The 27,546-nt window shown below is 48.2% G+C and overlaps 1 protein-coding gene across 1 annotated transcript; it reads left to right on the top strand.

Annotated features, from left to right (window-relative positions):
- On the top strand, window positions 1-27,476 carry DIXDC1 (DIX domain containing 1; the record flags this gene model as incomplete). The annotated part of the gene is made up of 20 exons (XM_084274860.1): window positions 1-60; window positions 8,090-8,219; window positions 9,324-9,449; window positions 11,131-11,380; window positions 12,413-12,517; window positions 16,644-16,756; window positions 17,801-17,949; window positions 19,614-19,703; window positions 19,809-19,862; window positions 20,710-20,760; window positions 21,816-21,920; window positions 22,442-22,495; window positions 23,035-23,127; window positions 23,222-23,287; window positions 23,962-24,048; window positions 24,191-24,352; window positions 24,478-24,544; window positions 25,933-26,041; window positions 26,573-26,681; window positions 27,396-27,476. The coding sequence occupies 20 exons, from the start codon at window positions 1-3 to the stop codon at window positions 27,474-27,476; spliced, it is 2,061 nt and encodes a 686-aa protein (XP_084130986.1).
- Window positions 27,477-27,546: the final 70 nt, after the last annotated feature.

The following is a 27,546-nucleotide window of genomic DNA, read 5'->3' as shown; positions in this document are numbered from 1 at the left end:
ATGCTCGCTTGTTTGGCCAGGGGGAATTTGCTGGATATTCTTCAGGAGGGCTTCACAGAGGTAAATGCATGTCCCAAGTCTCACACAAACCTTTCCAGGGCAAGGCAGCATGCTTTTATTTTGCAGCATCTCTCGTAACCGCTACGAGTCCCTGTGCTTAGCGTGCTCTGAGGGATAGAGGAGAAAAACGAGCGAGGATTCGGGGCAGGAGAGCTGCTGGCTGGCAGAAGGACATGCTGGGCAGCTCAGCCAGGGCTCTGCAAATGAGAGGTAGATTTTGGAGTTTATGGCTGTTTTACAGATGGTGCTTTTAGCTCAGAGGTTTCATTCTCTTTGCACAGCTTCACTGTTGTACTGGGGGGAAACAGCAATTGCAGCACGCTTACGGAGCACAGTTTATTTTATAGAATTGACTCCTCTCCTGAGTATATGAAGGCTCCATGTCTGAAGGCTGTTAGAAAGCCTCTAAACCTGCTTTGTGGACACACATTTCTTGGGAGAGGCTGACAAAGAGCAGGCTGCTGGTTTTTTTCCCCGTTTGTTCTGTAGGTTGGATCTCTAGGGCACTATTATTCATCTTGGGCAGGAAAATACAATTTTACAACAGTTTGCAGTTTGCTTATTCTGCTGTTAGAGAGGCTAATAAATCATAACAGAATGAGTGAGAAGTATCCAGAAATTCTTGAGGTGGGAATCCTGTAACTGTATGGTGAGGGCAGTTTGTTGTTGGTTTCCCTTTTTTAGGGGACTCTTTGTGGACTAAGTACAAAATGCCAGGGCAGCCACTACCTGGTCATGCATTGTACAGCCCACGCTGGAGAAGGGTGTCCTGTCTGTAACCTGAAAAAGAGGGATGACTGTGGGCTCTTGTGCTGAAACAAGCAGTGGCTGCTATTTGCTTTCAGGGATAGTATTTTGGTGTGGTTTATTCCTTCTGAGACTGTATAGCTTATTTTTGTTTGTGCAAGTGATTCCTCATCCCTGCAAAGCTCATCCCCCATCAGATTCTTCTATTCTCATGCTCCATTCTGCAGAGAAAATGAACATCCCTCCTGGGCTTAACAGCACCAGTCATTACAGGGAAAACAAACTGGGTATGAAACTTTAGCTGCATAGCTTCACACCAGTCACAGGGCTGTAACTGCTCTGCGTAACCGCCCAAGTACTCCATCCCCTCCTCCACAGAGTATCTTAGTCTCATTTTTAACTACAAAAGGTATTGCTTTAGCTCAAGCTTATACTTCCTGTGCTTGAGGGCAGCAGATCTTTCTCTGACATAAGCTAATAGCAAGCTGTATATTAACAGTATGATTAATAATGGGAGCAAAGAACTGTTTTACATTCAGTACTAGCTCCATCCCAGCTGTTTTTACCCACAGACTACTCAGCTGTGGAAAAGAAGTCCCTCTCCCACCATAAAACCAGATTTACTTCCATGTCTTCCTCTTGGGATCTCTCTGCCACATCACACACTTCCCACGAGGAAAATTAAAATCCATTTTGGAAGTGCAGAGCCTATGGCATAGAGAGGTTAAGCAACTTGCCAAGGGCATGCATCACATCACAGGCACAGCTGGAAACGAGTGAGAAACCCTGTAATTCCACGTCTTTTTTGATCCACCAACTGTATTTCCTCCCCTCTGTGTACCTTACAACCTTATTTATAGAAATTCCCTGGATGTGAAAGAGTGTCCCAGGAAGTCTGATCCCAGCGCAGCACTCTGATGTTTGGAAGGCTGGGAGTGGCTACTAAACCTCATGTTTGGGTATAAAACCATTGTGTGCCCCTTTCCCTTTTCTTCACAGGCAAGGTTCTTGCCTGCAGAAAGCACTGTTCAGTCATGCTGTGTGCTCACCGTCCTCACAAAGCTGCTTTTTCCTGTCTGTACCCAGCTAGTGCCTGTGCTCTGCTAAATAAGGAACAATGCTCCTTTTCTTTCCTGAAGCATCAGGGCCTGTCTCAGTGCAACTTGTTTTGACAGACCTTAGATTCCCGATGTCCTGGAACCACTGGGTAGTTAAGGGTGAATCGTGCTCCAAAGTGCTGGCAGTTTGCAGTGAAAGGTTTCTTGTGGCTCAGTGTTTTGCCTGCACAGAAACACTGTGTGTGAAGAGGGCCTCAAAATACCAGGCTGGGGGAAATGCAGAGGTATTTAAAAATCTTGCAGAAATGCCAGAAATCATCCCTAAAGCAGCAACCTGGCTTCAGACGTGACATCTTGGGGTTTGGATGTCTGACTGTTGATTCAAAGGAGTAGAATCATAGAAACCCAGCCTGGTCTGGGTTAGGAGGGACCCCAAGGGTCCCAGAGCTCCAACCCCCTGCCACAGGCAGGGACACCAACCTCCAGGCCTGGAGCTACACAAGGTTGCCCAGGGCCCCATCCAACCTGGCCTTGAACACCCCCAGGGATGGAGCATCCATCCTAGCATCCATGCCTAGGGCATACATCCTAGCCAGATCATTTTACGCTCGTTTCTATGTGGTAGACTTCTGGCAGTGGCTGCTTCCTGCAGTGATAGTGAATTTGTCTAAGGAATGAGTACCATCTTCGGCTTTCTGAACAGAAAAAGGGTGCAAAGAACTGCCACTGTGGGTGTGGAAGGTATAGTGGGTAATGCTGGGACTTTTAGCAAACAGGAGATTGGAGTCAATGGGGGTATAGGTAGAAAACAGGTTAATTGCAGGGAGAATCCTTGTGTGTGGTGTTAGGAAAGTGAGAGGCAAAATTACTCTTTGAAGAAAGCACACTTAGATGCCCCTGACAAAAATACCCCTATCTGGCAGATAGGGTAAAAAATTAATAGAAGGGAAAAGTTTCTTATATGAAAAGGGAAGATGGAATGATCAGGCTTTTGTTCTGCACAAATTAAACAACTCTACAGATGTTAAAAACTGTTGGACATGCATTTCTGCCATTTGCCCACCTAAGCACAGTTTCCTGGGAGGAGACTTAAGTTTAGTTACTACCAGGTTGCACCAAACCAGTGAGCATAACTGTCTTTCAGATGTGAGTGGTGCTGCTGGTTGTTCAAAGAGATTTTGTGCTTACATCTGCTGAGCTCTTCCTAATGGATTCAAAACTGCAACACTAAATGGATGGAATACCAGTATAATGTTGCATTTTACAATCTGAAGAAAGGGTTTATATTAAGATGAGGAAAATCCAACTGAGTGTGCCTAGAACATACTAAGGACATCGTTGGACTGCTCCTCCCACAGGTTTGTGCTGCTTGAGTCTTTGAACATGACCTTAGAAGTTACAGGAAACATAAGCTGGCTAGAATTTCATGGAGAATTCAGGATAATCCTTCAGCAAATCAGTGAAAAATCCTTGTCCAGACATGCTAGGGTGTTGGAAAATCCGTGTTTTCACTAGGATATGGGTGAGGGGTTAAGGAGTTGCTGGTCTCTTTTAGATCACACACTCTTTCAGTCTCCTGGTGTGCACTGGAGTGCAGGGGGCCTCCTTTTCCAGACTTTTCTCACTGTACTGAGGCATCTTCTGTGCTCAAGACAGGCTGTTTATAGAAGACCTGGAAAATAAACATCAGACCAGGCGTTATTTTGAATGAAATTACACCTCCTGCTTGAAAGGAAGAGCTCTATGAAAGGGGAGTCCTGCGGGTGCCTATGGCACTCATGCTGGCATCACTCTGGGCATAATCAGGTGGCTTTCACTGTTGGATGCACCAGGAGCTATGTCAATACATTGAACAGCCTGCATCACCTTTAAGCAACAATCTTGAGGATTTGTCTGTTGTGCCAGACATCTGGCTCAGCACTCTGAACAAACAGGACACTGACTGCCTTTCATACTGGGACAAACCCCTTAGCATGAGGGCTGTTGTTAGTCCTGGGGCTGGGCAGTGTCCATGAGGTATAAAGGAAAAGGCAGAGTAAAGATTATGAGCCAGGCTGATTCCTAAACCCAACAGTAACAATAGATTCCTCAGATGAACACAGAAGAGTCATCAGGGTGTGATGGGGGTGCAGTGCCCTCACCTCAAGGGATGTGAACGTTACCCTTGCACAGTGGAATGCAGATGGCACTGATAATGAGGGACAGGGTGGTATACTGAGGCATTGTGATCTACCTATATTTAGTGTCAGGCCAACTGGACTGACTGTTGGTCACGGATGGAGAAACATGAGCCCTGAGCAGCAGGTGGTGACTTGCACTGGTGAAATGAGAAGAGCCAGGACAGTTACAACTGGCAGGAGGGCTGCAATAGAGCTGCTGCTTTTCTCCCACCTGTGGAAAGCACCAGATAATGACATTTGATAGTAATTATCAGTAAGAGATTACAGCTGCTGAGATGTTGACCCTGGAAAGGCATTTTCCTTTGGTGTAGCAATTGGAAGCACAAAGATCATGATCTCTACACCTGGTTTCCTATAGCTGGCAGGTCTCAGGCACTTCTTCAGTGTGTCTGCTGAGTGTGATCCAAAGTAAAACCCTGCTCTGGGCGTGTGTGGTGGTCACTCAAGTGCCAACCTGTGATTTGCCAGAAGAAGTGCCTGCAAGGTGGGAAACGCCTTAAAACTGCAGGTGAGCCCTAGCAGCTTCCTTTAAAAGCCTTCTCCTGACCTGAAAAGCCTTTCAGGGCTTCCAGAGTGATTGGGATATCAACACTCCACAATGGTCTGCCGGGGAGCTGAAGCAATCTGGGCTCAAACTTCTTTCAGGTAAGGGAGTGTCTCTTCCCACCCCAAGGTATGGGTAAACCTGGCCTTTTTTTGGAATGCAAAGCTGTGTTAACATAAATAGGATTAAGCTTAACTCCACCATAATCCTAATAACATATGCTCTGTGTAGTGGATTTTAGAGTAGGCTGATATGTTTTTCCTCTGAAAATCTTAGTTTTGAAAGAAATATTGGTGTAGGAGTGGAACAGTGTGAGCCACATCAAGTGCAGGATTTGGCTGAGCAGTGAACAGAAGCTCAAAGCAAAATGCAAAGCTCTTGAGTGGGCAGTGGTTGAAGGAAGAATTATTCAGGAAATTATTCAGTTATTATGAAGGAAGAGGGATCAGCTAGTTACAAAAATAGCTGTTCCTTCTTTCAGCCATACCAGGTTACAAGTGAACGAGGGGAAACTCTAGGGACTTGTTTGATCCTGTCCTGTGAGGTCTGGAGGTTCTGTATGAAGCTGTGGTGGCATAATTACAGCTTCATAAGCATTGGTGTAATAGGTCCCACAGGATCTTCCCTCTCACCTAGAAAGACAAAAGTTAAACAAGGAGAGTGCTAAGAATTTGAGCAGCTGATAGAGCAGGGCCCCTGAGCAGTTTTGGGGGCTACCGGGTCCAGCCTCCTAGGCACAAAGGTTCACTCTGCACCCGTTATTCAGTCTGGGATGGAGTGTCCTGTTTGGCTGTGGGGGTTAGTGTCTCTCTTTGCTAGTTGTCTAGAAGGCACAAAATGTCATGTCCCACTCTGATACCAGGAAGCCGTCTGAAAGCACAGGGGGTGCAGCCTTGGAAAAGGAGAGGAGGAGTACTTTTGAGATGTCATCTACCTCCTCATTTATTCTTGACCTCTTTTCTCTCCTCCTTGGAGTGTTGCTGACTAAGAGGAGCTGAGACCTATGTGAGACTGGATGGGACACATTTATCATGCCACCTGGGATGCCTGCAGCCACAAATCGTGATGCAGAGTGTGGGTTTTGTGTCCCTTGTCCACAGAAACAACGACAGGCGCAGGCCAGGGAGAGTTTTGGTTGGGTAGCACAGGCAGTGTAGAGCTGCTGTTCTCAGGGCAGAATAGCAGATCTTTGTTTTCTCTGTGCTTGAAGGTGGTACCTGGAGTACTTGCTGGAATAGAAGCTATGAATGATGTCCATACAAGTAGCAGATCATACTGGTAGTACTAGTTAAGGTTTTTCTGTTGTGAATTGAGATGGGTGCCTTGGGTTTTGAAACAAATGGAATTCAGAGGGAGTGCAGTAAGTGCTTTTTCTTATGCATCTGATTCGTTAAAATGTGTGGCTGTGGATCAAGACCTCTGCTTGTATTGGAGGTACAGGGCTTTGAGGTATGGGCCACAATGACTTTGGTATTGTCCAGTTCATGCCAGCTCATGGGGAAGCTGCTGAGAGGGATGAAGCAAAACATTTTTGACTTGCTAGTGTTGGAATTTCTGCTGAGCAGCTCGGGGGCTTTATCCCTTCATGCCTCTAACACTGCTGTGCTGTTTTTAGGTCACTAGTTTTTACTTGTTAACTTCAGGCAACCACTCACCTCAGCTGCCAGAACTGAGAGCTCACTCCCTGGGTTTTCAGCTTTGTAGCAATCCAGTTTTCCTGCTGAAGTCATTAGATCATCTAGGTTTTGGATAACAAATCAGGAAATGCTGATGAGTCCAACTGTCTGGACTTCAGCAGGAAAATCTTATGCTTGGGTTGAGGAGAGGAAGCCCAGCTGACCAGCAAAGTAAGGCTGCTAATGAAATGGTCTGTGGTATTAACAGCAGCTACTGGCATGAAATGGCTTTAATGGTGACATCCATGTTCCGTTGACTCAAAGTCCTGCTTTTAATAATCAGTGTTTAAAATGTAAGTGCACTAGGGTTTAGGAGTGACTTTTTTTACCTAATCACCCTTCCCATGTTTGTAAGAGGTTGAGACTAAAAGTTTCCCAAAACTGTTTTCTTATGAATGTGTGAAGAATGTTCTGAGAAGAGGAAAGAAACTCTTTAGTGAAAGGGTCTATTTTTCCTTTGAGTGAAAATGAACTTATCTGAATGGAAGAACCATATAGACTCCTGTAAAAACTCCAAATGTTCTGCAAGGGGCTGTGCAATATAGTGCAGTAGAACAGACTGAACCTCAGTGCCCACATGATCAGTTAAAATACAGGTGCAACAAGTAGGGATGCACTTTGCAGCTGGCAGGAGTTATCACTGCTGCTCTGAAAATTAGCACAGGGTCACCAACTTGTGCAAGACAGAGAAAGTCAAGGCTTTCTTATTTATTTTCTTTTTAATTTTATTTTCCACAGTGCCTGGTTGCATTAAGTAGAAAATAAAGCCCTCTGAAACTGGGCAGGCAGACCTGAGGTGTGTGCTGGTGCCAGAGAAGAGCACACAGACCCGATCCACGTGACAGGCCGAGGCTGCTTCAGCTGACGCCCATCAGATCTGCCACTGCTGGTTCCTTTCTTTCCAAATCCCACAGGCAGTCCCCCAAGGTCATCTCCTCTGCTCCGCTCTCCAGCTCTCTGCTGAGTGAGTGGAACTGATTGAATGCAGGTCCAGTCACTTTTCTGAACCAACAGACCGAGCCATGTGTGATTACAGTCGGATTTGTCTCTGTCAGGATAATTAAGAGTGAAACTATGATCAGACCGTGACTTGGATGGGCTGTAAAAGCAGAAACTCTAACGAACCTTGCTGAGATAATATAGAATGGAGACTTAAAACCTGCTGGATCAGCAGAATAATATGAAGCTTAGGGAAAAGGGGGCTAATCCCATAAAAGGATCAGTTTGTTTACCCTTGATGTACCACACTGGCCCTGCCAAAAAGGATTTCAGTGTTACCAGTGTGCCTTCAGCATGGAAGCGCTACAGACGGGGCAGAAAGAGAAATGCCTTGTGAACCTGCTCTTTGCCTTGTGGTTACTTAGGTAAAATGGGTCCTCACATGTAATTTAATGGGAAATAACTCAGGGTTTCTTGTTCCTGCATTGTGGGTTTTACACTCTCTTGCTGTGCAGAGAAATAGTGTGGGTGGGACACTAAATGCTACGAGTGAGACGATTCTGGTACCAGAACTGAGGGGATGACTGCATTGGATTGGCACCAGCCTAGATTCATTGTACTGTAAAGCTCTCTTCTCAGCTGTGCTTAGCTCATGAGGCCTGTCCTGCTGCCTGCTTGCTCTTCCTGCCCTGGGGTGGCATGACCTGCACCACAGCGTGCAGTTCTGTCAGGCAGTGCTGGGCAGGCTTTGGGATGAGACCTGTGGTGTTTGTTTTCAAGGACAAAAGACACCAAGATCTGTGGAGATGAGTGAGAAAAGTGAGAGCTATGCAACCTCTCCCTGGAATGGCCGTGATGTGCAAACGCTTTGTTTTCTGTTTTCAGCAACAGTTACAGGCATATGTGGCCTGGGTGAATTCCCAGCTGAAGAAGAAGCCAACAATAAAGCCAGTCCAAGACCTGAGACAGGATCTCCGAGATGGAGTCGTTCTTGCTTTGCTCATTGAGATTGTAGGTCAGTAATGCCATATGGCACTGTTTTCATCTTGTGAAGAGGCTGGCCTTGGCTCTGACATCCGACAGGCAAACTGGCAGAGGCTAATGAAGGTGTCGGCTTGCAGGGTCGGGGGGGAAAGGCTGTGATATCAGTATGGGTTTTGTCCACTTTTTTGGAGGGCAGTGCCTCTGGGTGGGAGGCAGCATTATTGGAGGCTCGTGAGGGGTCACACCACAGGCAGAAGGAGGGATGGGATCTGACCCTGCCCACTGCACAGCTCAGTAAATCAGAGGAGGCTGCGCTGTGGCTGGGATTCCAGCACCATCTCCATCCATCAGCACCTGTACTGCTGGGAATTCTGAACCTCAGGCTTCCAACCAAAGAGGTAAACGTTTAGGACCCAAACCTGGGATGGCAATAACCAGAGCAGAAATCTTTCCATTCCAGTGCAGGTCAAGCCTGGTTTAGGCATTTCAACCCTCAGTCCTGTGCAACCTGCTCAAGGTGGTTGTTCTTTAGGAGGGGGTTGGACTTGATGATCTTTAGAGGTCCCTTCCAACCCTCTCTGTTCTGTGACTGTAAAATAAAACAAGCATAAAGCAAGTCATAAATGCAATTCTATTAAAGTCCTTATGTTTTAGTAAACAGTTACAACAGATGTGCTAAAATCTGTCAGGGACCATATTAACTTGTGTGAGGCTGGCATGGAGTTATGAAAGGATTTTCCTTGTTAGATGAGTGGTGTTAGTGTGTGGCATTTTTGGAAGAGTAATCTGCTTGCTGAGACACTCCCTTCTTCCTGGACTCTACTCCTGAATTCTCTACCTCTTCCTCCTGAGGGGAATGGGGGTTGCAGTCAGTTCATTGTGGATTGTCTCTGCTGTGGTGTCTGCATAGTGGTTTGTCTCACTCCTCTCACCTGGCTGGAGTTTTTACCCCTTCTTAAATACCATATCACAAAGCACTACCACAACTGCTGATTGGGTCAGCCTTGGTGGGCTTGTCAGACATGGAGAAAGGTTCTAGCATCTTCCTACAGAAGATCAGGGCCTACACCTATAGCAATTCCTACGACAGCACCAAGTGGTTCAGATCTCTAATGAATTTTTTTCCTTCTTTTAGCTGGAGAGAAACTGAATGGCATTCAGTTCAACCCCACCAGTCAGCAGGAGATGAGGGAAAATGTGGATAAAGTCTTACAGTTTGTGGCATCAAAAAAGATCCGCATGCATCAGACATCAGCAAAAGGTACGTGTCTCCAGCAGTTGTCATGGTTATTGTACCTGTTAAAAGTCCTGCTTGTCTGTTTCATATCAGAAAGATACATTAGTGGGTTATGGGAGAGTTTTCTTGTTTGTTTGGGTTTTTTTCTCCTGTGGTTTAGTAGCAGGTTTTGGGTTAAATGATACTGCACTCTTGACTGATAGCAGTGCAGTGCACAAAAACAAGTGTCTTTTCTCCTGCTACTGAGCAGTCAGATCATGTTATGGTGTAATGAGGAACACAGACTCAGAGTCTTTCACTAGGAGGACGTACAAACCAGTTACTGTGACATGAAACATGGGTAAAATATTCCTGGTCCAGTGGAAGCCTGTGGTATTGTTTTACATGGCTTGTAAATAGGAAGGAGACTCAGTATGGAAAATCACATGCCTGTGGCATGGCTTAATCAGACATCACAAGGGTTGCTGGCGTGTGTGTGTGTGTGTGTGTAGAGCTATGGTGTAGAAGACAGCCCTTACTGTTTGCTGACTGTACTGGGAGGATTTACAGTTCTGATTGTGGCCCTTCAGGGAGAAAGGGGGGAAACGCTGAGATAGCAATGGTCACACACCCAGTGTAGTGTAGCAGAAGCATACAAGCTGTTGGTTTACTGAGCTTTGAAGGAGGCTTAGCATTTAAACACAGAGCACTGAGGAGTGTTCCCACAGTACTGCCCCAGACAGGTTGAAAGCTGGAATGTTTCTTTCAGTAATAGTGTGAGTTGTCTTATGAGCTCACGACTACAGGAATTACAGCAATATTGGCAAAAGTCTCACATGAGCAAAGGTATCAACCTGCATATGGAATGAAATTGTCATGTGGTCATAGATTAGGATGTAAGTATGAGACTGGGACACACACTCCAGAGTTCCAGTCTTAGTTATCATATTGACTCATTCTAGGACCACATAAACTTTAGGCTTCATGTTTTCCATGGGTGACATGAAAGTACCACTTGCTGTGTCTTATTTTGACTATTTCTAATTTTTTGGGTACTAAAGTAAGTAATAACAAGCCTTCACGCCTCCAGCACTTGATTATTTAAATATTAATTTTTTTAAGGTACCTTTGATATTTGGAAACCCTGTTCCTATTATTTTAATGGGCTTTGAACATGTCGTTTGACTAAATTGCTTTGAGAAGTCCTAGTCTGAAAGATCTGAAGATCTTTGCATGAGATCAATGGGTGTGAGCTAGTTAGTACGCTGGGAAAACACCTAGTGAGATGTTATTAACACTGGCTGGTCAACGTTCACAAGGTGCCACAAACAATTTGTGGTGTGCTCTTGCTGAAGGAATACATAGCTGCTCCCCGGTATTACAAGCAGCAAACCCCCTGTGCTGACCGAAGGGACTGCGGCTCAGCGGGGGTCTCGGGTGACCGCTGTGCGTTTCCAGTCAGCGTGAAGTGATTCCCATGTGCTGTCACACAGCCTATTGCTGGGGATGGCCGCAGAGGGGAGGCTCAGGTGGGTTCACAGCATTCAAACTTGTGATCGGCAGGTGGCACTGAGCTGCTGGGTACAGGACCGGCTGTAACTCAGGCCTCTCGGCACAGTCCTGCTCTGCCCTCACGGGGTTAGCGGTACCCGCCCGTGTTGGTCGGACCCAGCCCGGGTGACCCTTCATGTTAATGGCAGTTACCCCGGCTTCATTTGTTTTGCAGATATTGTGGATGGGAACTTGAAGTCTGTCATGAGGTTGATCCTGGCCTTAGCTGCTCATTTCAAACCCGGCTCCGGCAGAGCAGCGCCTCAGCGCGCGGCCGGCGTGGCAGGGAAGAGCTCGTCCGCACCCGCTGCGAGCCACAGGCCCCACTCGGCTGCTGCCGTGGCCCAGGGGGCCGTGGCTGCTCTGGCCGACGTTCGCCAAGATGTCCTGCAGTCTGGCAGGGATGTTTTCCGCCACAGGCAGAGGTAACGGGTTTTCTGTGGTCATGTGAGGTCACGTCGTGTTAGCAGGTGGACGATTTATCTTAAAGTAGCCGATTCTTTACCTAGCAGGGTAAGGAAGGTAACTCTGTTGTGCAAACGTACAAACACCGCTACCCTCTGGCTCTAACTGAACAGATAGTGGCCTAAGGAAGGGGAACTTGACCTATCCTGCTGACCACTGTCACTTCACTGGAGGGGAAAAGCGTTATTTACGGCCAAGCCAGAGGGAAATCTGCTGCCTCGTTTTCCCCCGTTTCCTGCCCAGCACAGTGCCCTTCCTTGGTGCTGTACGCTTGGAGAAATTCTCACCTCGAGTGAAGCAAAAGTAAGGTCCTGACAACAGGTATTGGTGGTTTCAGATCTGGGAGCTGCTGCTTCCAGAATTTGAGGCACTGGGCACGCTGCACAAGTCCGTTCTGTCTTGTAACCCCTGGGACGCTTACTACTGTATCCCAGAATCTTAAGCAGAAGCAAAGTGCTGCGGGCTGTTAATCAGCTGATGCAGCCTGCCATGCAAGCAGGAGAGTTCTGGTGATAATGGAGGAATGGTCCATGTAGAGGAGGAATGTGTAATCCTGAGAAGCACCTTTAACATGCGCAAGAGGTGCGATGTGGATTATAATAGTAATGACATTTAAATGGAAGCCAGATGGTGGTCTACTGAGGGTTTAATTTACACAGCTGAAGGTCATTTGCCCATATTATACTGGATTAAGGGAGTACCCATTGGAAATGGCTGAAATGGTGTATTTGCTGAAAAAATAAATATTAAAAGTTTCCCTTGCAAAGGTCTTGGGCCAGCAGTTCTTCAGAAAAGCCAGTCCTTGTGCTATTTGCAAGTTCTGTTCTTTTCCTTGCCTTCCTAGGGCTTTGGTAGTTTTCTAGTTACAGAATTAGTATAGTCCCCTCCTCCTTAACCTTCTCTTCATTAGCTTTCCTACCCATCTTGGAGACAGGAAGGATTTCAGCTCCTATCAGGTGAGGCTTTCCTCATTCTGTGATTATTATCTCTAGGAGTAGCATGGATGAGGAGATTGAAAACCCTTACTGGAGTGTCCGAGCACTGGTGCAGCAATATGAAGGGCAGCAGAACATCCTGTCAGAATCCCACTCTTCCAGGTAAGGAACTTTATTGCCAAGATGTGTTCCCTCATGGTCCCTTCACAGTCCCTGAAGTGCCTGTTCTTATCACTGTGATCTGGTTAGGTCTGATAGAAAAGAGCATTCCCAGCATATAGTCTCCTCCCTGATCTGGAGAACGAAGCCTCAGGAACCCACATGAAGTAGTGGGTTCATGATGTGATCACACAGATAAGAGCTGAAAACTTTGGAGTTACAGTTCTCTAAAGCTGTACAGTGTCCCTCAGTGAGGCTTTCAAAGGAAATGGAGCCTGTAGAATGCAGGATTGGTTACAATGGCATCACAAAATGCCTTTTCAGTAGGTGTCACAGCTTGTGGCTCTGAACCTGAGCAGCATGTGCCAGTTACAGCACCTTACATCGGTGCCTTACAAGCTCTTCTTACTACCCTTTCCTTTCTGGCCAGAGTGAAAACTCTTGCCCTGATTCACTTGAGCAACAGAGGGGAGAGGGAAGACATGTAGCTGTGGTGTTTGTTTTCCTGGATGTAGGAGAGACAGTGTCGCTGAAGGAGCTTTTAAAGCAAACCTGTACTACGTTGGGGGAGCTGATCTAGCTCATAGCTTCACAGCAAAGGACAGCCTTTCCCTTTTTCCCCAGAGAGCAAGAAACTAGCTTGAAGACAAAGGACTGTGCAACTGAACATATTAGATCTCCCTCTGGATATGATGCTTTGCTCAATTTAATCTCTTCTAGAACAGACTAAGAGGGCAGAGCTGCAGCTCTCTTAGATTCACAGTTTCCAGTCCCCAGTGTAAGGTCAACTCTTCTTTGTTGCCTTCTTGTCCTGCCTGGCCTGGTCCTTGAGAGTGCCTCAGCTAGCATGCACACCATCCCACCCCAATTCTTGCAGAATTGAGAAGGCTCATTTTCCTAGGTCAGCAGAAGTTTCTCAGCAGTCAGGGTGTCTTCACAGGATTTCTCAAGCCATTTTTGATGCTCCATAGTGCAGAGAGGCCAGTGAATTAAGGTGTCTTGGCCCAACAGAGGAGAAAAAAATACAATAGTCCTTATCACCAAAATTTTGCTGTGTAGCATTGTGAGGTCGGGTTTATAAAAGCAGATGTACACACTTGGAATTGTGGGAAACAGTGCTGGACCACTGCCTCCACATGATGTCAGTAGAGAGTTCTGAAGCTGTCATCCCAGGGAAGACAGAAAAATTCCTGTCTCGGCAACAGCATCTCCTGTCTAATGTCACAAGGCTTTGGTGTTGACTCTTGAACTGTGATCTCAGCAGAACTATGAGTGAAACATTCTGTTCCCTTCACTCGTTCTTCAGTTTAGTGTGGCTGTAGTATTTTAGGTGTGCTCTACACCCTGTAAGGGATGGTCAGGCGACTGCTCCTGTGTGGCTGGCTGCATTTTGGTGGCAAGTGAAAATGTCTCTGCACATCCTAAGTCACTTTGTGCTGTGGGGTTTGGTTTCTTCCCCCATAATGTCCTGAGTTCTCTTACCATATGGTCACGGTGGATATTACTGCTGACAGGAAGTAACAGAGTGAGAATCTTCACACAAGTGATCAGGGATCTGCCCAGGGGAATTGGGAGCAGGATGATCTCCAGCTCTTGGGCATGGTCTCTGCTGACAGGAGGCTGCATGATGAGAACAAGATGCTGCTTTCTCTTTCCTCCTAGAGAGAAATGTGCTAGCTTAGTTATGAGAACTGGCTGGAAGAATCAAGCTGCCGTGGGTTTTTTATTAGTAAGAGATGTGGTTATTAACTGCAACCACCCCCTCCACTTAATTGTGCTGCTGTCGTGTCCGTCCCAGAGCAGCATCCCCAGCCCAGCATCAGCTCATTTCTGCATTAACTCTTCAGCAAGAGAGCTCACAGCCTGAAAAACAGAATTCCCAGAGACAAAAGCTCTAATAAGCAAAGGCAGTTGAAATGATTCATGGAAAATTTGCCAAAATCATATGTATTCCCAGGCCACTAAAGCCCCTCACCCATCCATCTCCCTTTCCCCTCCCCTTCCACCAGCCTTCCCTCCCCCACTGTGAGCCAGGCATCTCAGAGAAAAGGCTCTGCCTTGCACAGCCTGTGTGACAGCAGGAGGGAGAGGGAGCTGGAGATAGCGAGGAAGAAGCCGTGCACAGGGCTGGGACGTGCTGCGTGCTGCCTTCCGAGACCACAACCAAGCGTGGAGGAGCAAGGAACTGACTGCGTGCAGGAGCCCCTTCTCTTGGCTGTTCGTTGGCATCTGCAGCAGGTTCTTGGAGTCTAAAGAGGGCAGAATGGGATGAGAAAACACCTCTGGAATCCACGATCGCAGTTCTTGTGATGAAAACAACTGGCTGTGCAGCTGACCAGAATGCAGCAGCAAGAGACAAATAACCCGAGGAATAAACCAGCGAAAGCAAAACTCAGGCTGCGGGCAGAATTCCCAGCCTCTGGAATCAGACCCGCCTGTGTAGGCTGCTGATCTGCCAGCTGACTCCTTCCTGCAAAGACCTGGAGTTGGGGGTGGGGTTGTGGGGGGTTTTCCCCCTTTTTTTCCTGGTTTCTGCTATGAATTTTTCGGCTCATGCGAAGCAGCCTGGCTGGCGAATGTTCCTCCGGTGGTTTGACAGGAGCCGGCGTTTTCCTGCGCTGAATTCGGAGCAGATGAAGGGCCGAGGCATGTCTGTAGCCAGGATCCGGAGGCTTCCCTGGAAACGCGTTCTGTGAGGAGAAAGGTTAAAGTGGGATCATGGGAGGGAAGCAGGTCAAATGGTGAGCGATTGTTGCCATTGTCCTTTGAAGCAGCGGGGACGGGGTGGTTATGAAAATGATGAGAACCCAGGCTGCTCACTGGGGCTGCTGCCCTAAAGCCTGAACTCTGCAGGCACTGGCAGCTCTGGGACTGGTGAGGAAAGGATGTGGGTTAAGAAACCAACCAAGAAAGAGTAAATCGGAACATCAGGCATCATAAATCTGTCTTGAATAGCTTTAATTTCCCAGCACTTATTTTGGCTATGCTTTAATGGTGAATTATGTACTTTTAAAGAGCAAATTGCATCAGCGTACGTTTTTGTACTCTAATGGGTTTGGTGACTGATAGGAAAACTGTTAGAAATGTTTTCAGCGTTGAGTTGATGGCATAATGCATGAGGCAACCTGACCTGTGCTACTGCTTCATCTGAGGGCATCGCAGTGGCACTGTCACTGTTTGGCATGGTCTGAGAGCTTGTCACTGATGCTGTGTGAACCTGCTGGCCCTTTAAAATAGGGAAACTGCCTGTGAAGGGGGCAGTGGACATAGGAATGTCTAAGCAATTATTTATTACACTGTCTGTGTTGAGACCTGCAGAGGCCACTTAACCCCACCCTCCTGCCCCAGATGGGCTCCTTTGTATTTGCTTTGAGCTGTGGATCCCGAGCTGAGAAGAGCAGAGATGGGAAGAGGGAAATGTTATTTCTAGGCTCTGCATCCCTTGTGGGGGTTTTTTTTGTCTTGCTTCTCCTTCTTTCCAGTTCCCAGGTCTTGCCAATCCCTCAATTTCACCACTTCTCACTCTTCTGCCCACACTTTCAGGGATTAGTTCCTGTGACTGTTGAATGGGTCAGTGACCCTCAGCCACCTTTTGAAGTTCCGACTTGGGTGACACATTTAGGAAAAGTTCCTGAAAAAGATTGCTTGAACCTCATAGTCAGGGAGTTTTAACCTAAGAACACGAGTGAGCAGTATCTGACTTTAAGAACTATATTGCCCTTGGAATTTCGAGTCAGTGAACTAGTGCTCTTGAAAGCCAGAGCAAGAGGCGAAGCCAGCAATGGTGACTTGATGTTCAGTTCCCAGTATGAACGTGAGGCTTGCTGTAAAGCGTTTCTGAGCTGACCTGCAGCAGACTGCAGCCTTTCCCCTGTGAATCCTGTGTTGCCAGTCTCAAACTTGCATCCTCTTAATGGAAACAGAGAGATGCTGTGCTGCTCCTAAGTTAGCCTGCTGTGACAGTGACGTAGGGTGGTGGAAAAGTCACATGCCTGGTTTGGTTTATTACTGGCTTCTCCAGTCTGCAGATGATTCTTAGTTTGAACAAGCATGTGTGCAGTCACTTTCCTGTGAGGTGAGGAGGATGTTGATCAGCACTAACAGTAACTGTGTCTCCTGTCCTCTGCAGTCTTGCATCGCCCAGTCCTATCCACAGTCTGAAGAGTGACTCCACTGTAGCCCCATCTGAGGAGAAAGGAAGACTTGTGATCATCCCCACTGAAGAAACAGAAACTAAAACAAGTACCCTGCAGATGTTTTACAGCTCATACTTTCACTGGGATTTGCTTATATCATAAACTTGCTGAAAAGCTCCTGGGTGACTGAAATGAACGTAGAGAATGTGATACTGAGTATCTATCCACACAAAACTGAATCCCAAAACTTCTGACACTACAATAGTGTCATAACATGGCTTGCTTGGGAAATCAGAAGCTGTGGAGCTGGATTAAGGGTCATACATAATTTTTGCTGTAGGGTGAACATGTTCATCGCAGCCTCATTAGGCCATGCGGCTTCATTCACAGTTCCCTTAAAGAAAGAGTCAGTGTTAAAGCCCACGATGGATAACGTGACTCTGTGTAAGGGTCTGTGTGTGTAGCACATCTGTACATAGGTCAGATGGCCCTTGGCAGGGAACTGTAGTATAGTGGTGGTGTTTCCATTGAGAAGTCGTTGCTGTGTTGCCACAAATGCACTCTGATATGGTCAGTTTACACTAAAATTTTCCAGGCAGATTGGAGGAAAGGTTTTCAAAACTTTTCTGAAATGATTTATTTCTGTGTTGGTTTCTTGTCCTTCTCAGGAACACAGCCCAATACTAACTGCTTCTGGTTAGCATCTATCCCAAGAGCAAATGACAGAGAAGCTCTCCTGGGAAATGCTTTGCTGCCTCAGTGCTCCTTCAAAAGTATTTGTCAGGCTCTCATCAGCTGAAGTAGCTGCCAGGCTGTGGCTCTTCCTTAAGTTTGTACCAATATTGTGTCTGCTTGGTGTCCTTACTGCAGGATACTGCAGCTGCCCATCTGCAGACACACAGCAGCTTGAATGAGCTGATTTAGCTGTCAGTCAACTACCTAACAAGCACTGCTATGACTATTCCTTGTCCAACCTCATCCCTTCTTAAGGAGGAAAAAGGGAAACCTGTGTTCCTGGGCTAGCCAGTGGACCAGTGCTCGTTTGTTAGTGATAGCTAGTGTGGCCAACAGGCAATTATTACATGGTGCAAGGTTTTTTTTCTGGACCCCTCTGTTTGTCATGACCACATTCAGCTGCTCTCTCTTCCAGAAGACACAGAATCTCATTTCCAGCCTGAGTGGCAAGCATGGAACCCTGGGTCATATTTGGAGAATTCATGGGAGGAGCAGCTTTTGGAACAACAGGACCATTTGGAAAAGGAAATGGAGGAAGCAAAGAAGATGATTTCAGGTTTGCAGGTAATAGATTTTCTTCTCAGCCAGTGTTCCCTCCCACATGCATTTCTCTTGCAGTGACAGGGACATCCTCCTTCACCAGGGCACTGAATAGCCTGCAAGCTTTGTGAACAGCTGAGAGAACAGAGCAGTCTCTGTGACTTGTGATCAGAAGTGATGCAGAGACAAGGAGTGTCAGGAGATCAGTGAAAAATCACAGAGCTGATCAGGGGTCCCACAGGCTTGCATCAGCCTTTCAGTGAGCTAGGCTGAGCTCTAATATTTGGGACACGCTCTCTGTGACTGTTTATTTGTGGGAGCTTTTTCTTGCTGCCCTGCTCTAGTCCCTCCCTGACTAAATGACCCTCAGCCCAGTGTGTCTGACTTTGCATGGGGAACAGAGCCCCTGATCCATATGGTAAAGACCGTGAACTCTCTCAGGAATATTCCTTTCTGTTTGTGCTGGGAACCATACTGGCTTTGAATTGTAAATATTTATGTGCCAGTAAACAAAGCAGAGATTGTGTGAGGAGCATAGGCAGCCGAGGCAGAGGGTGGGGAGGGTGGGGTACAGAGGGTAGGGGCTTGCCCTGAGGACAATGGGCAGGAAACAAAAGACCAGAAAAAAACCCAACCAAAAAAAAACCCCACCACACAAACCTCCCCCACCCCCCAAAACACCCAACCAAAAAAGCCACAGAAAAAACCCCAAACCACCCCCCCTCCAAAAGAGACCCCAACCAAACTCATCCCCTTTTCCCCCTGCTCTCCCATCTCCCCTCCACAACCACCCAAAGAAACCTCAACCAGAACTCCCCACCGCACCAAAAAAATCCCCCCCAACCGAATTCTTGGTTTCTTGGTAAAATCCAGTTGTATTATGTGCCCACTGGGAGCAGGGGGAGGTGGCACTGGAGGGACTGGCAGGTCCTGTTCCTCCAACTCTCATTTCGGGAGCGAGGAGGGTGAGCAGCTGGTATTGCTGCCCCGTCACTCCCTGGGAGCATGAAGAGGCAGCTGATGTTGCTACACAAGAAACTGGGCTTGATTAATTGATTTTTTTTCCCCCCTCTTGCTCAATACTTAAACTCTCATCAGCTGGAGGTTTTTAGCTGAAATATCAGGGACCTGATGTTCATACACCCCATAAGGCACTAAAACCAAGGCAGGTTTATGTTCCTGTGTGATTCCTGCTGGGCAGGCTCTGGGACACTCAGAAAAGAGTCTTGCAAAGAGTGCTGGCATTAGCTGGACACAGATTGCTACCTGCTGTTCAGCAATGGTCACAGCTTTTGGATGGGGGATTCTTTCCTTAGGCAGAGCCTGACCTGGCAGCCTTGAAGTCTGCTGGGCCTGAGCTGGCCTGTCCCTGCAAATGGGTGGTTACTGCCTGAGACAATCTTCACTCCCTGAAAATCTGAGTAGTTGTCCTCCTTTGGTGTCTTTCTGTGGGGAAGAGTATTGTCTGATAGATCTCTTGGAAGAGCTTTTTCAGGGGCTAAATCTTTTTCATTTCTGAAAAACTCTACTTATTTTTGAGGGGAATAAGTCAGCAGAAATGGAAAATAAAACTCTTTAGAGACTGTTGGTATGAGTGGCTGTTAGCCAGAGCTGCAGCTGCCTGTTCTCCTCTGAAACCCTTGAAAAGGTGGTGTTTGTTGGTGGTTTTATTCCCTTCATCTAACTAGGCTTTGTTGCTCAATGGGTCTTTACCTGAGGATGAGCAGGAAGGGTCCTTTGAACTCTGTGAACATGGAGCCTGCCCTGAGGAGCAGCTGGTGAGTGTATCGCTGTACCTGCCTTTCTCTGCTGGAGCTGCCCTTTGCCCTGTCCTGCTCCAGGCAGGTGTCTTGCACAGTAACAGCCACCCTGTTTGCATTTAGATCATAATCCGAAGTCGCCTGGACCAGAGTGTGGAAGAAAATCAAGACCTAAAGGTTAGAGGGGGAGAGGTGAAGGGGGAAGATCTTTGCTGACTCTGTCCTACTTGATTTTTATTGCTTTGGCAGGGCTTGGGGATGGGGCAGGAGGGATGGGCAGTGCTATGGATAACGAAGGAGACATTGCATTAGGGTTCTGTTCCTGTGTGGGTTCTCCACCTCTCTGGGAGTGTAGATATCTGCTTCTCTTAGACCATAATTCATTGACCCAGAAAGCACTTGATCCTTGACTGGGGAGTGCTTATTGTAACAATATTAGCAATTAAAAGCCATTTTGTGGATAGCACCAAAAAAAATATAAGCTGCCTCCCCAGTTTGCCTCAAGCCAGTGCTGGTGGAGTCAGTTGTTGGTAAAAGAAGCATCTAAATATTAATGGTATTTAAATGAGCCCTGCATGTTCTTCAAGCTGGAAAGATCTAGGTTGTAGTAGCTTCTCAAAACTTTATTCTGGATAGCTGTTAAGTTTCTAGCCATGTCTGAATAAAACCATCTTCAAGTAGGAAATAAATGCAGCGAAGAAACTGACCTGTCAAGCTTTCTGCTGATGCTGGCTCTGAGACCAGTCCTGATGCTAGGAGAGAAGTATCTGATGAATTTGGGCAACTAGGCAGTATTGCTCTCTCATGTCTTTAAGAGCAGGGAGTTGGGGAGCTGCTCAACTGTTTTGTCATGGTTTTAACTCAGGAAAATGGCTCTGGGCCTGACACACTCCTTGATCTGTGGGAAAAGGTGGGATGTGCTTTCTTCTGAAGCAGGTGTCTGGGGCAGACAGAGAACTCTTCCTTGGGTTGATCTTTAAGGGGTGTCAAGATGCTGTTTATCCAAACTGTGTTGCATTTCTAGAAGGAGCTGCTGAAATACAAACAGGAAGCTCGAAACCTCCAGGGAATAAAGGTGAGGAAAGTACAAATACATGTAGTAAAGCTTTAGAGTTTGCTGCAGCCCAAGGCTAGGGCCAGCAGCACCCACACACCTCTGAGGGTGTTTTATTATGGGACTGGGAGAAGGGGAACCCTATGGTCTGTTTCTTGTGCCAGGGAGACACTGCAGTGGTGGCAGGCACAAGGAGTTAGATCTCCTGGGTTCTATTTCTGTCTGTAAGACTGGTCAAATGTCCCCTCTTCTGTCTGTTTCCCCTAAACAACATACAAGGTGTAGGCTGCCTGCTGGGTTCCCATGGCTTCCCCACCACCTCTGCCTTCAGGCACATACAGTAGGACTGGCCCAGTGAGCTCATTCTTGTCAGCAGAGGAAGAAGAGCACAGGATTATCCTCCTTTCCAGCTGCAGCATATTTCACAGCTTTGGCTCCTGTTGGGTTGGTTTCAGCCTCTGGAGTTCTGCACATCAAGAACTGGCTCTTGAGCAGTGGGATTTTGAGTGGGCTGACAGGCTCCTGTGAAGGAAGCAAACAGCAGTAGCTGGCCCAGGCAAAACCCTGGCGTCTGGGTAACACTGAGTGAAAGGTGCAGAATTTGTTCTGACTTTGGGCTCTTCTAGGAGGATTTCACTGCAGAACTATGTCACACTGAGAGCTCAGGTTTCGTTCTGTGGGGCTGATGTTGGCCTCTGTGCCCTCGGGGTGCTGCAGGTGTGTGGCTGGAGCCACCAGGTCTAGGCCACTGAAAAGACCCTCCAAAGACATTGCTGCTTTCCATAAGAGCAAAGTGTCAGGCTGCTTCTGGAGCAGGAAGTGCAGGCAGAAGCACAGAAATCCCTCTGTCCTGGGTGGCTGAAATGCTGTCATGGAAATCACCTCAGGAAGAAAAAGGCAGAAGGGCTGAAAGCCCATTGGGCAGATGTCTGTGCCTCCTGCTCGCTTGGGCCATGGCAGCACTTCAGCCTTGTGAGTAGCCCCCTGTGTTATGGACACTAGTCTAGGTCAGTCTTTTCCAAGGGAAGGGTTTCTGCCTCTGTCCTGCACCTTCCTACAGATACCATCTTTCCTAGGATGCTTTGCAGCAGAGGCTGATTCAACAGGATGCTTCAGTTCTTCAGCTAAAGCAGGAACTTCTGAGAGCAAACATGGAAAAGGAGGAATTGCACAACCAAAACGTGAGTCACTGCTGCTGGGGGTCAGATTATTTTAGGAGATTGGTGGCCCTGAGGGATCCAGCAGCCACAGGGTGGGGTTGGTGGTTGCAGCAGAGTTCTTGAGGTCGTGGGATAGTGAATGACCAGTCAGAAGTCTCTGCATATTAAAAACTGGACAGTTTACTAGCTAGCTGTGAGACTTCCTGGAGTTTCCTGTTCTTCACTCACACTTCCTGCCCTCCAAGACCTTCAGCTGAAACAGGGAAGAGCCTCCCATGATGTTTTCAGGACAGTTGCATTCTTTCTTCCTCGTCGTGCTCTCTGGGTTAGCACGTGGCACTCTGACAGGTGAGGCTGCTGTGGACAGTGTTTCTCTGGAGAGAGAAGGCCAGGGAAGGAACTGTCCCAAAGGTTGCCATCTGCAGACACTAGCTCACTTGAATTCTGCAGACATGTGGTCTCAGGTCACCCTTTAGCACAGGGGGTAAAGAGGTTGTCAGTAACTCTCTTGAATGCCTCACACCCGGGTGGTGTTTTTGCAGGTTGATCTTCAGAGGAAGGTTGAAGAGAGAAACCGGCTCCTGGCAGAATACAAAGTAAGGGGACCTCTCTTCACTGGAGGCTTTCCTGGGGCAGCACCTGGCTCTTCAGTTTTGTGAATGTGACTGCTGCCTCCCTGGTCACCTCTGGGAATGGCACTGTGGGTAGTGAATAAGTTGCAGTAGCCGTGAATGTTTGCAATGAGACAGAGGGGTCAGATGTTCTTTGTGTTCCGCCCACAGCTTTTTATAGCAGATCTTTTATTGTCATGTCTTCTCTGTGATGGCTTGCTGAGCATCTAACGCTTGTGCAGAGGCCCCTTGGGTTGGGTTGGGTCACCAGATTGTCCACTAATCCCTCAGGAAGCTGTTTGCTCTGGGACAGTTGTCTGGCCTCAGTGGTGGATCTTTGCTGGGCAAAAGGACTCCAGGGAACGAGCACCTGACCAGTCTTAAAAATAATAAATTAATCCTTGGCACTGAGTTCTAACATCTAGCTAGAAGTGCACATTGTGTAAGTCAGCCTGGTCCTTGCCATGGGAAGATGATTGTGATCCTTACTCACTGTCCTGTTGATTCTCTTGACTGTGTTGCAGAAAGAACTGTGCCAGAAGGATCACCATTTACAGCAGCACCAGAGCAGACTGGATGAAGTGCTTAGGCAGCTGTCTGAGGCCAGCTTCCCACAGGTATGGAGCAGGTGGGCTACAGTGATGCCCTGAGAGCTGGCACTTACCTTGGTGCTCAGTTTGTGCTGACTCTTCTACTCTGCTCCCATCGCAGGTGGATTTGGAGTGGGAGCACAAAGAGGCCCTGCTAGCTCACTGCATGAAGAGAGAAGCTGAAGAGGTATGGGAACCCTTAGTCTAAACATCAGATTGTTGTTTCTGTCCAGCACCCTCTAGTCACCTACCTCCAGAAATCATCCACTGCACCCCAGAGAGGCCTGGCTCTGCAGTCTCATTGTCAGTGCCATAACTCCACAGACACCCAACCTGCCTTGGCACTGAGCTCTCTAGCTTAGCCTCCTGTGTCAGAATCCTAAGGGATGAAGCAGTGAGGGGAGTACAGGGGTGAGTGGAAGCCAGAGGCTCTTGGCTTCGAACTTCAGCTCTGACACTGGCTGATGGTTAGACCAGGGCTTAGTTTCTTATCTCCTCCTTGTCCTGCTGACTCTGGTACTGAGCACTTGGAGCTGTCTTGGTGGAAAGAGTGCCAGCCCCAATATCTGTCCCTGAACAGTGCCACCTGAACACTGAATGTGCTCACTGGAGCTTGCAGAACCCTCTGATGTAACATAGCTGTCTCCACCTCTTTTTTTTTTCCACCTGTATGTGAGGAATTTTGTCTGCTCTAACCTGTAGGGCTGTCTGCACACTCCTTACTGAGTAGAAGATGGGAGTTACATTGCTGATGTAGAAAGCTGTTATTCCCTCTCATAGTTTTGAAGCTCACCAATTGGAGTCTTTAGGGAGGTCCTAACACTTCCATTCCTAGTGGCACACACATCTTCCCCTGAACAGGTGATGGCTTACAGTGGTCCCAGTGCTCAGAGCAATGGCTTCCTCCAGACAGCAGGAAAAGGAGCTGTTTCCACAGCTCACCAAATGGTAAGTGCACCTTGGGGATCTGCAGATGAGGGCTCTATATATACTGGATCTATGATCTTGTTAAGAGATTTCCCTGTCTAAGACCCGTGGCTTTAGGAGGAAATAAAGCAGCCTGGAGTTTGACTTGTGGTCTCTTGGGCAGACAAATGACTTGCAGCTGGTTCGTGATGCCCTTCGCAGCCTCAGGAATAGTTTCAGTGGCCACGACCCCCAGCACCACACCATTGACAGCCTGGAGCAGGGCATCGCCAGCCTGATGGACCGGCTGCACCACATGGAAGCGCAGCGGAGGCAAGAGAGAAGGGTAAAGGCTTCCTAGGACACTGAGCTCTTAAGTTCTGCCCCTCAGACACAGCCTGGACCTAAGCAGCAATGAGAGCTCCACTTGGGAAGCTACACTTTGTCCTCACTCTTGGTTTCACACCCTAGGTCCGGGGGAGATCACCAGCAAGCAGAGCCCCAAGTGAGCGTAGAGACTCCTGGCCTCCCAAACCCAGTAAGTGCCGTTTGGCTCCTGCCAGAGTGCCTCGCGCAGGTCCCCCGGGCAGCGCCCGGGACGCAGCATCCCCGCGGGCATCTCTGAAGCGCCATCGCGCGGGGAGCCTGGCTGGGCCCTTCGGTAGGGCTGCCGCGGAAAGAACCGTCAAGCAGTGCCCCGGGGTGAGTGGGAAACGTCACGTCAGCTCTCCTGCGGGTTTGCCCCATCCAACGGACACAGGGCGCTGTGCAGGCGCCTCGCCCTGTCCCGCCGCAGCGTCTCGCTCCTCTCACCCGGCACAGCCGCGCCTGGCACCACGCTCCCTGGCTCCAGCTGCAGTGGCGCCACGTTCCAGTGTCCTCATGAAGGCTTCACTCCACTGTTGGGTGTGAACATCCCCTAGAAAGTCTCTGAGGCTGTAGGGGGCTGTAGGTACTAGGGAAAGACAGGGAGCCCCACCGTCCAGCTGCGTGGTGGTGTCCAGCAGCAGGGCAGCCTGGAGGCACAGGACGTGGAGAAGGGTAGGAGAGGAACTCTGAAGCCTCAAGTGTGTTGTGGAATTTGCTGTTCTCCCACCTCTCCCTGAAACTGCTGTTTTTAGAGCAGCCAGTCATGTGTTCCCTGCATGCAAACTGCACCCACCCACTCCCCTTGGCAGACTCTGTTTCCCTGCACTGCAGCAGGTAAACTTGGCTGTGCAGCTGCAAATGCAGACTGCTTTGGGTGTAGAGAGCTCTGAGGGGACTCCAAAGACTTGTTAAATTAGAAAGCCTTTGAATGGGTGTCCATAGTGCTGTCTGCATGCTATGAATCTTGAAAGCTGTAGAGTCTCTTGGTGTTGTTACCCTTCCTCTGCCCCAGCTTTTGGCACAGCGTGTTGCAGGGAAGCAGGAAACAAGGCAATAGCCAGGGAAAGAGACAAACACAAATGAGCAAAAGAAAAATCCACGGGCAAACACCCATCCTGGCCAGCTGGAATGGGAACATGGGGAGGAGACAGGTGGCCTTTTGCCCTGATGATCAGTCACTTCATCCTGCCCTACCCATCTGCTAGTGAAGACAAGTGATAATGTAGCTGGGCAGGGTATTGTTCAGTTGTTTTCTCTTCCAGAAAGGTTTTTCTGTCACTGCTGAGGTAGTAAGTAGAGTACCTGTGGAGATGGTGGCAGCAAGCCCCTCTGTGGATGGGACAGTAATCCTGGGGGACAGTGCTAGGCAAAGTTCTCCAGCAAGCAGGAGAACACCTGGCCCTGCCCAATAGGGGTGATTAGCCACTCTCCAAAGAATCTCTTCCCATCACCAGGTTCTCTGCTGTGGTGGCACATTTGCTGAGACCCCCCTCTTTGTCTCTGGTGTGGCAGGAGACAGGCTGCTTCCCCAATTACTGTGCTTTTTCTTCCCTGCAGAGCTGCCTCATTCCCACAGCACGCCTGTGATGAGCACCAGTGCCTGCACCAAAGTGTTGTACTTCACTGACCGCTCCCTCACACCTTTCATGGTCAACATACCAAAGAGGTGAGGTCTGTCATGCTGACACAGGTGGGAGGTGCTCGTTCCCCTTAGAGCATTAGTCTCATCTCTGATGGGTACGGTCAGCACAGGTTTGCTGTGCATTAATGTGGGCATTGTCTAGGGAAAGCTGCCTGAAGCAGTCCTCTAGCTGATGCATTTGTGTTAGAGCCCCAAGAGATTAACTTTTAAAAAAAATTAACTTCTAAGAGCAAGAGAAAGCAGCCAAGCTGCTGTTCTGTGGCATGCAGTGCAGGGCATTCCTGCCAGAACAACTATGGGTGTCAGTGCAAAAGGGAAGATGGAACAGGCTGTTCTGAGGTGGTTCTTCATCCTATCAGGAGGCAGCCCTTCCTCTGAGGGAGACCTCGAAGGTTGATGGGTGTGTTGGTGTGTTTCTAGAGGGGCAAACCCTTCGCAGCCCTGTGGCCAGGGTGCCACATGCCTTGTTAGACTTGTGCTGTGGCTCTGCATGCCACATGGTACTAACTGAATCAATGGTGTGCCATGGGGTAGCTCCAGACCCTTCCCTTGCAGGTTAGGGGAAGTGACTCTGAAGGATTTTAAAGCAGCCATTGATCGGGAAGGAACCCACCGGTACCACTTCAAAGCCCTGGACCCAGAGTTTGGCACGGTCAAGGAGGAGGTAAGTGTGGAGTTCAGCCATCAGTGCTGCTACATGGTCCTGAGACCTTGGTCAGCTTCCTTCTCAGCTAGTGTCCTCAGGCAAGGACAGTCACTGGCACAGCACTGCTCAGAGGAGGCTGGGCAGGACCCCAGCCTGCACTTCTATCCCTTCAGGTGGCTTTAGTCTTGCAATAAGAGACACTTTCAGGCAAATGTGGTTTATTTAAAAAAACATGATCCTGCTTTTAAAGGCTTTTTGGAGAGAAGAGTGTGTGTGGCAGCCTTTGTGTAGTGTGTTACAGCCCTGCCTGTGCTCAGGCTGCTGTTGGTGTGGAGTGAATTCATTAATGTTTATTGGGAAGGTTCCTGTTTGAAAGACAGATGGAGACAAGTCCCAGGGATTACTCTCTGGGAGCAGTCAGCTGGCTAGGAAGCCATTCCACAGCGACAGCCAGAGACTGTAGTCGTGTTTCCTGCCTTAGCTTTCCTGTCAAAAAAACCTGCCAATGATCATCTTGATGATTACTGGTTAGAGAAGGGGCCTAATCTGTTTTATACCTAAAAAGATCACCCAGACATGTGGATGATGGATGAGGTACACCTCCTCCAGGCTGTGTGGTGAAATCTGAGCTAGGATCTCTGGCTTGATGCCTGCCTCCTGTGCTACTCATGCCATGGAAGAGCAGCATCCAGACTGCAGTCCTGACTGGACTCTTCTTTCCTTTTTTTTAAGGTATTCCATGATGATGACATCATTCCTGGCTGGGAGGGGAAAATTGTGGCCTGGGTAGAAGATGACCATGGGGAGAATTAATCAAGCATTTCAGTTTTGTCACTATGGAAACCTGTAACTGGCTGCTGAGTTCAAAGAATGACCAAAAGGC

Source organism: Gallinula chloropus (assembly GCF_964237585.1).
Source record: "Gallinula chloropus genome assembly, chromosome: 24".
NCBI lineage: Eukaryota > Metazoa > Chordata > Aves > Gruiformes > Rallidae > Gallinula > Gallinula chloropus.
The sequence above is the reverse complement of the archived record's forward strand: the minus strand, read 5'-3'. Positions and strand labels throughout refer to the sequence as shown.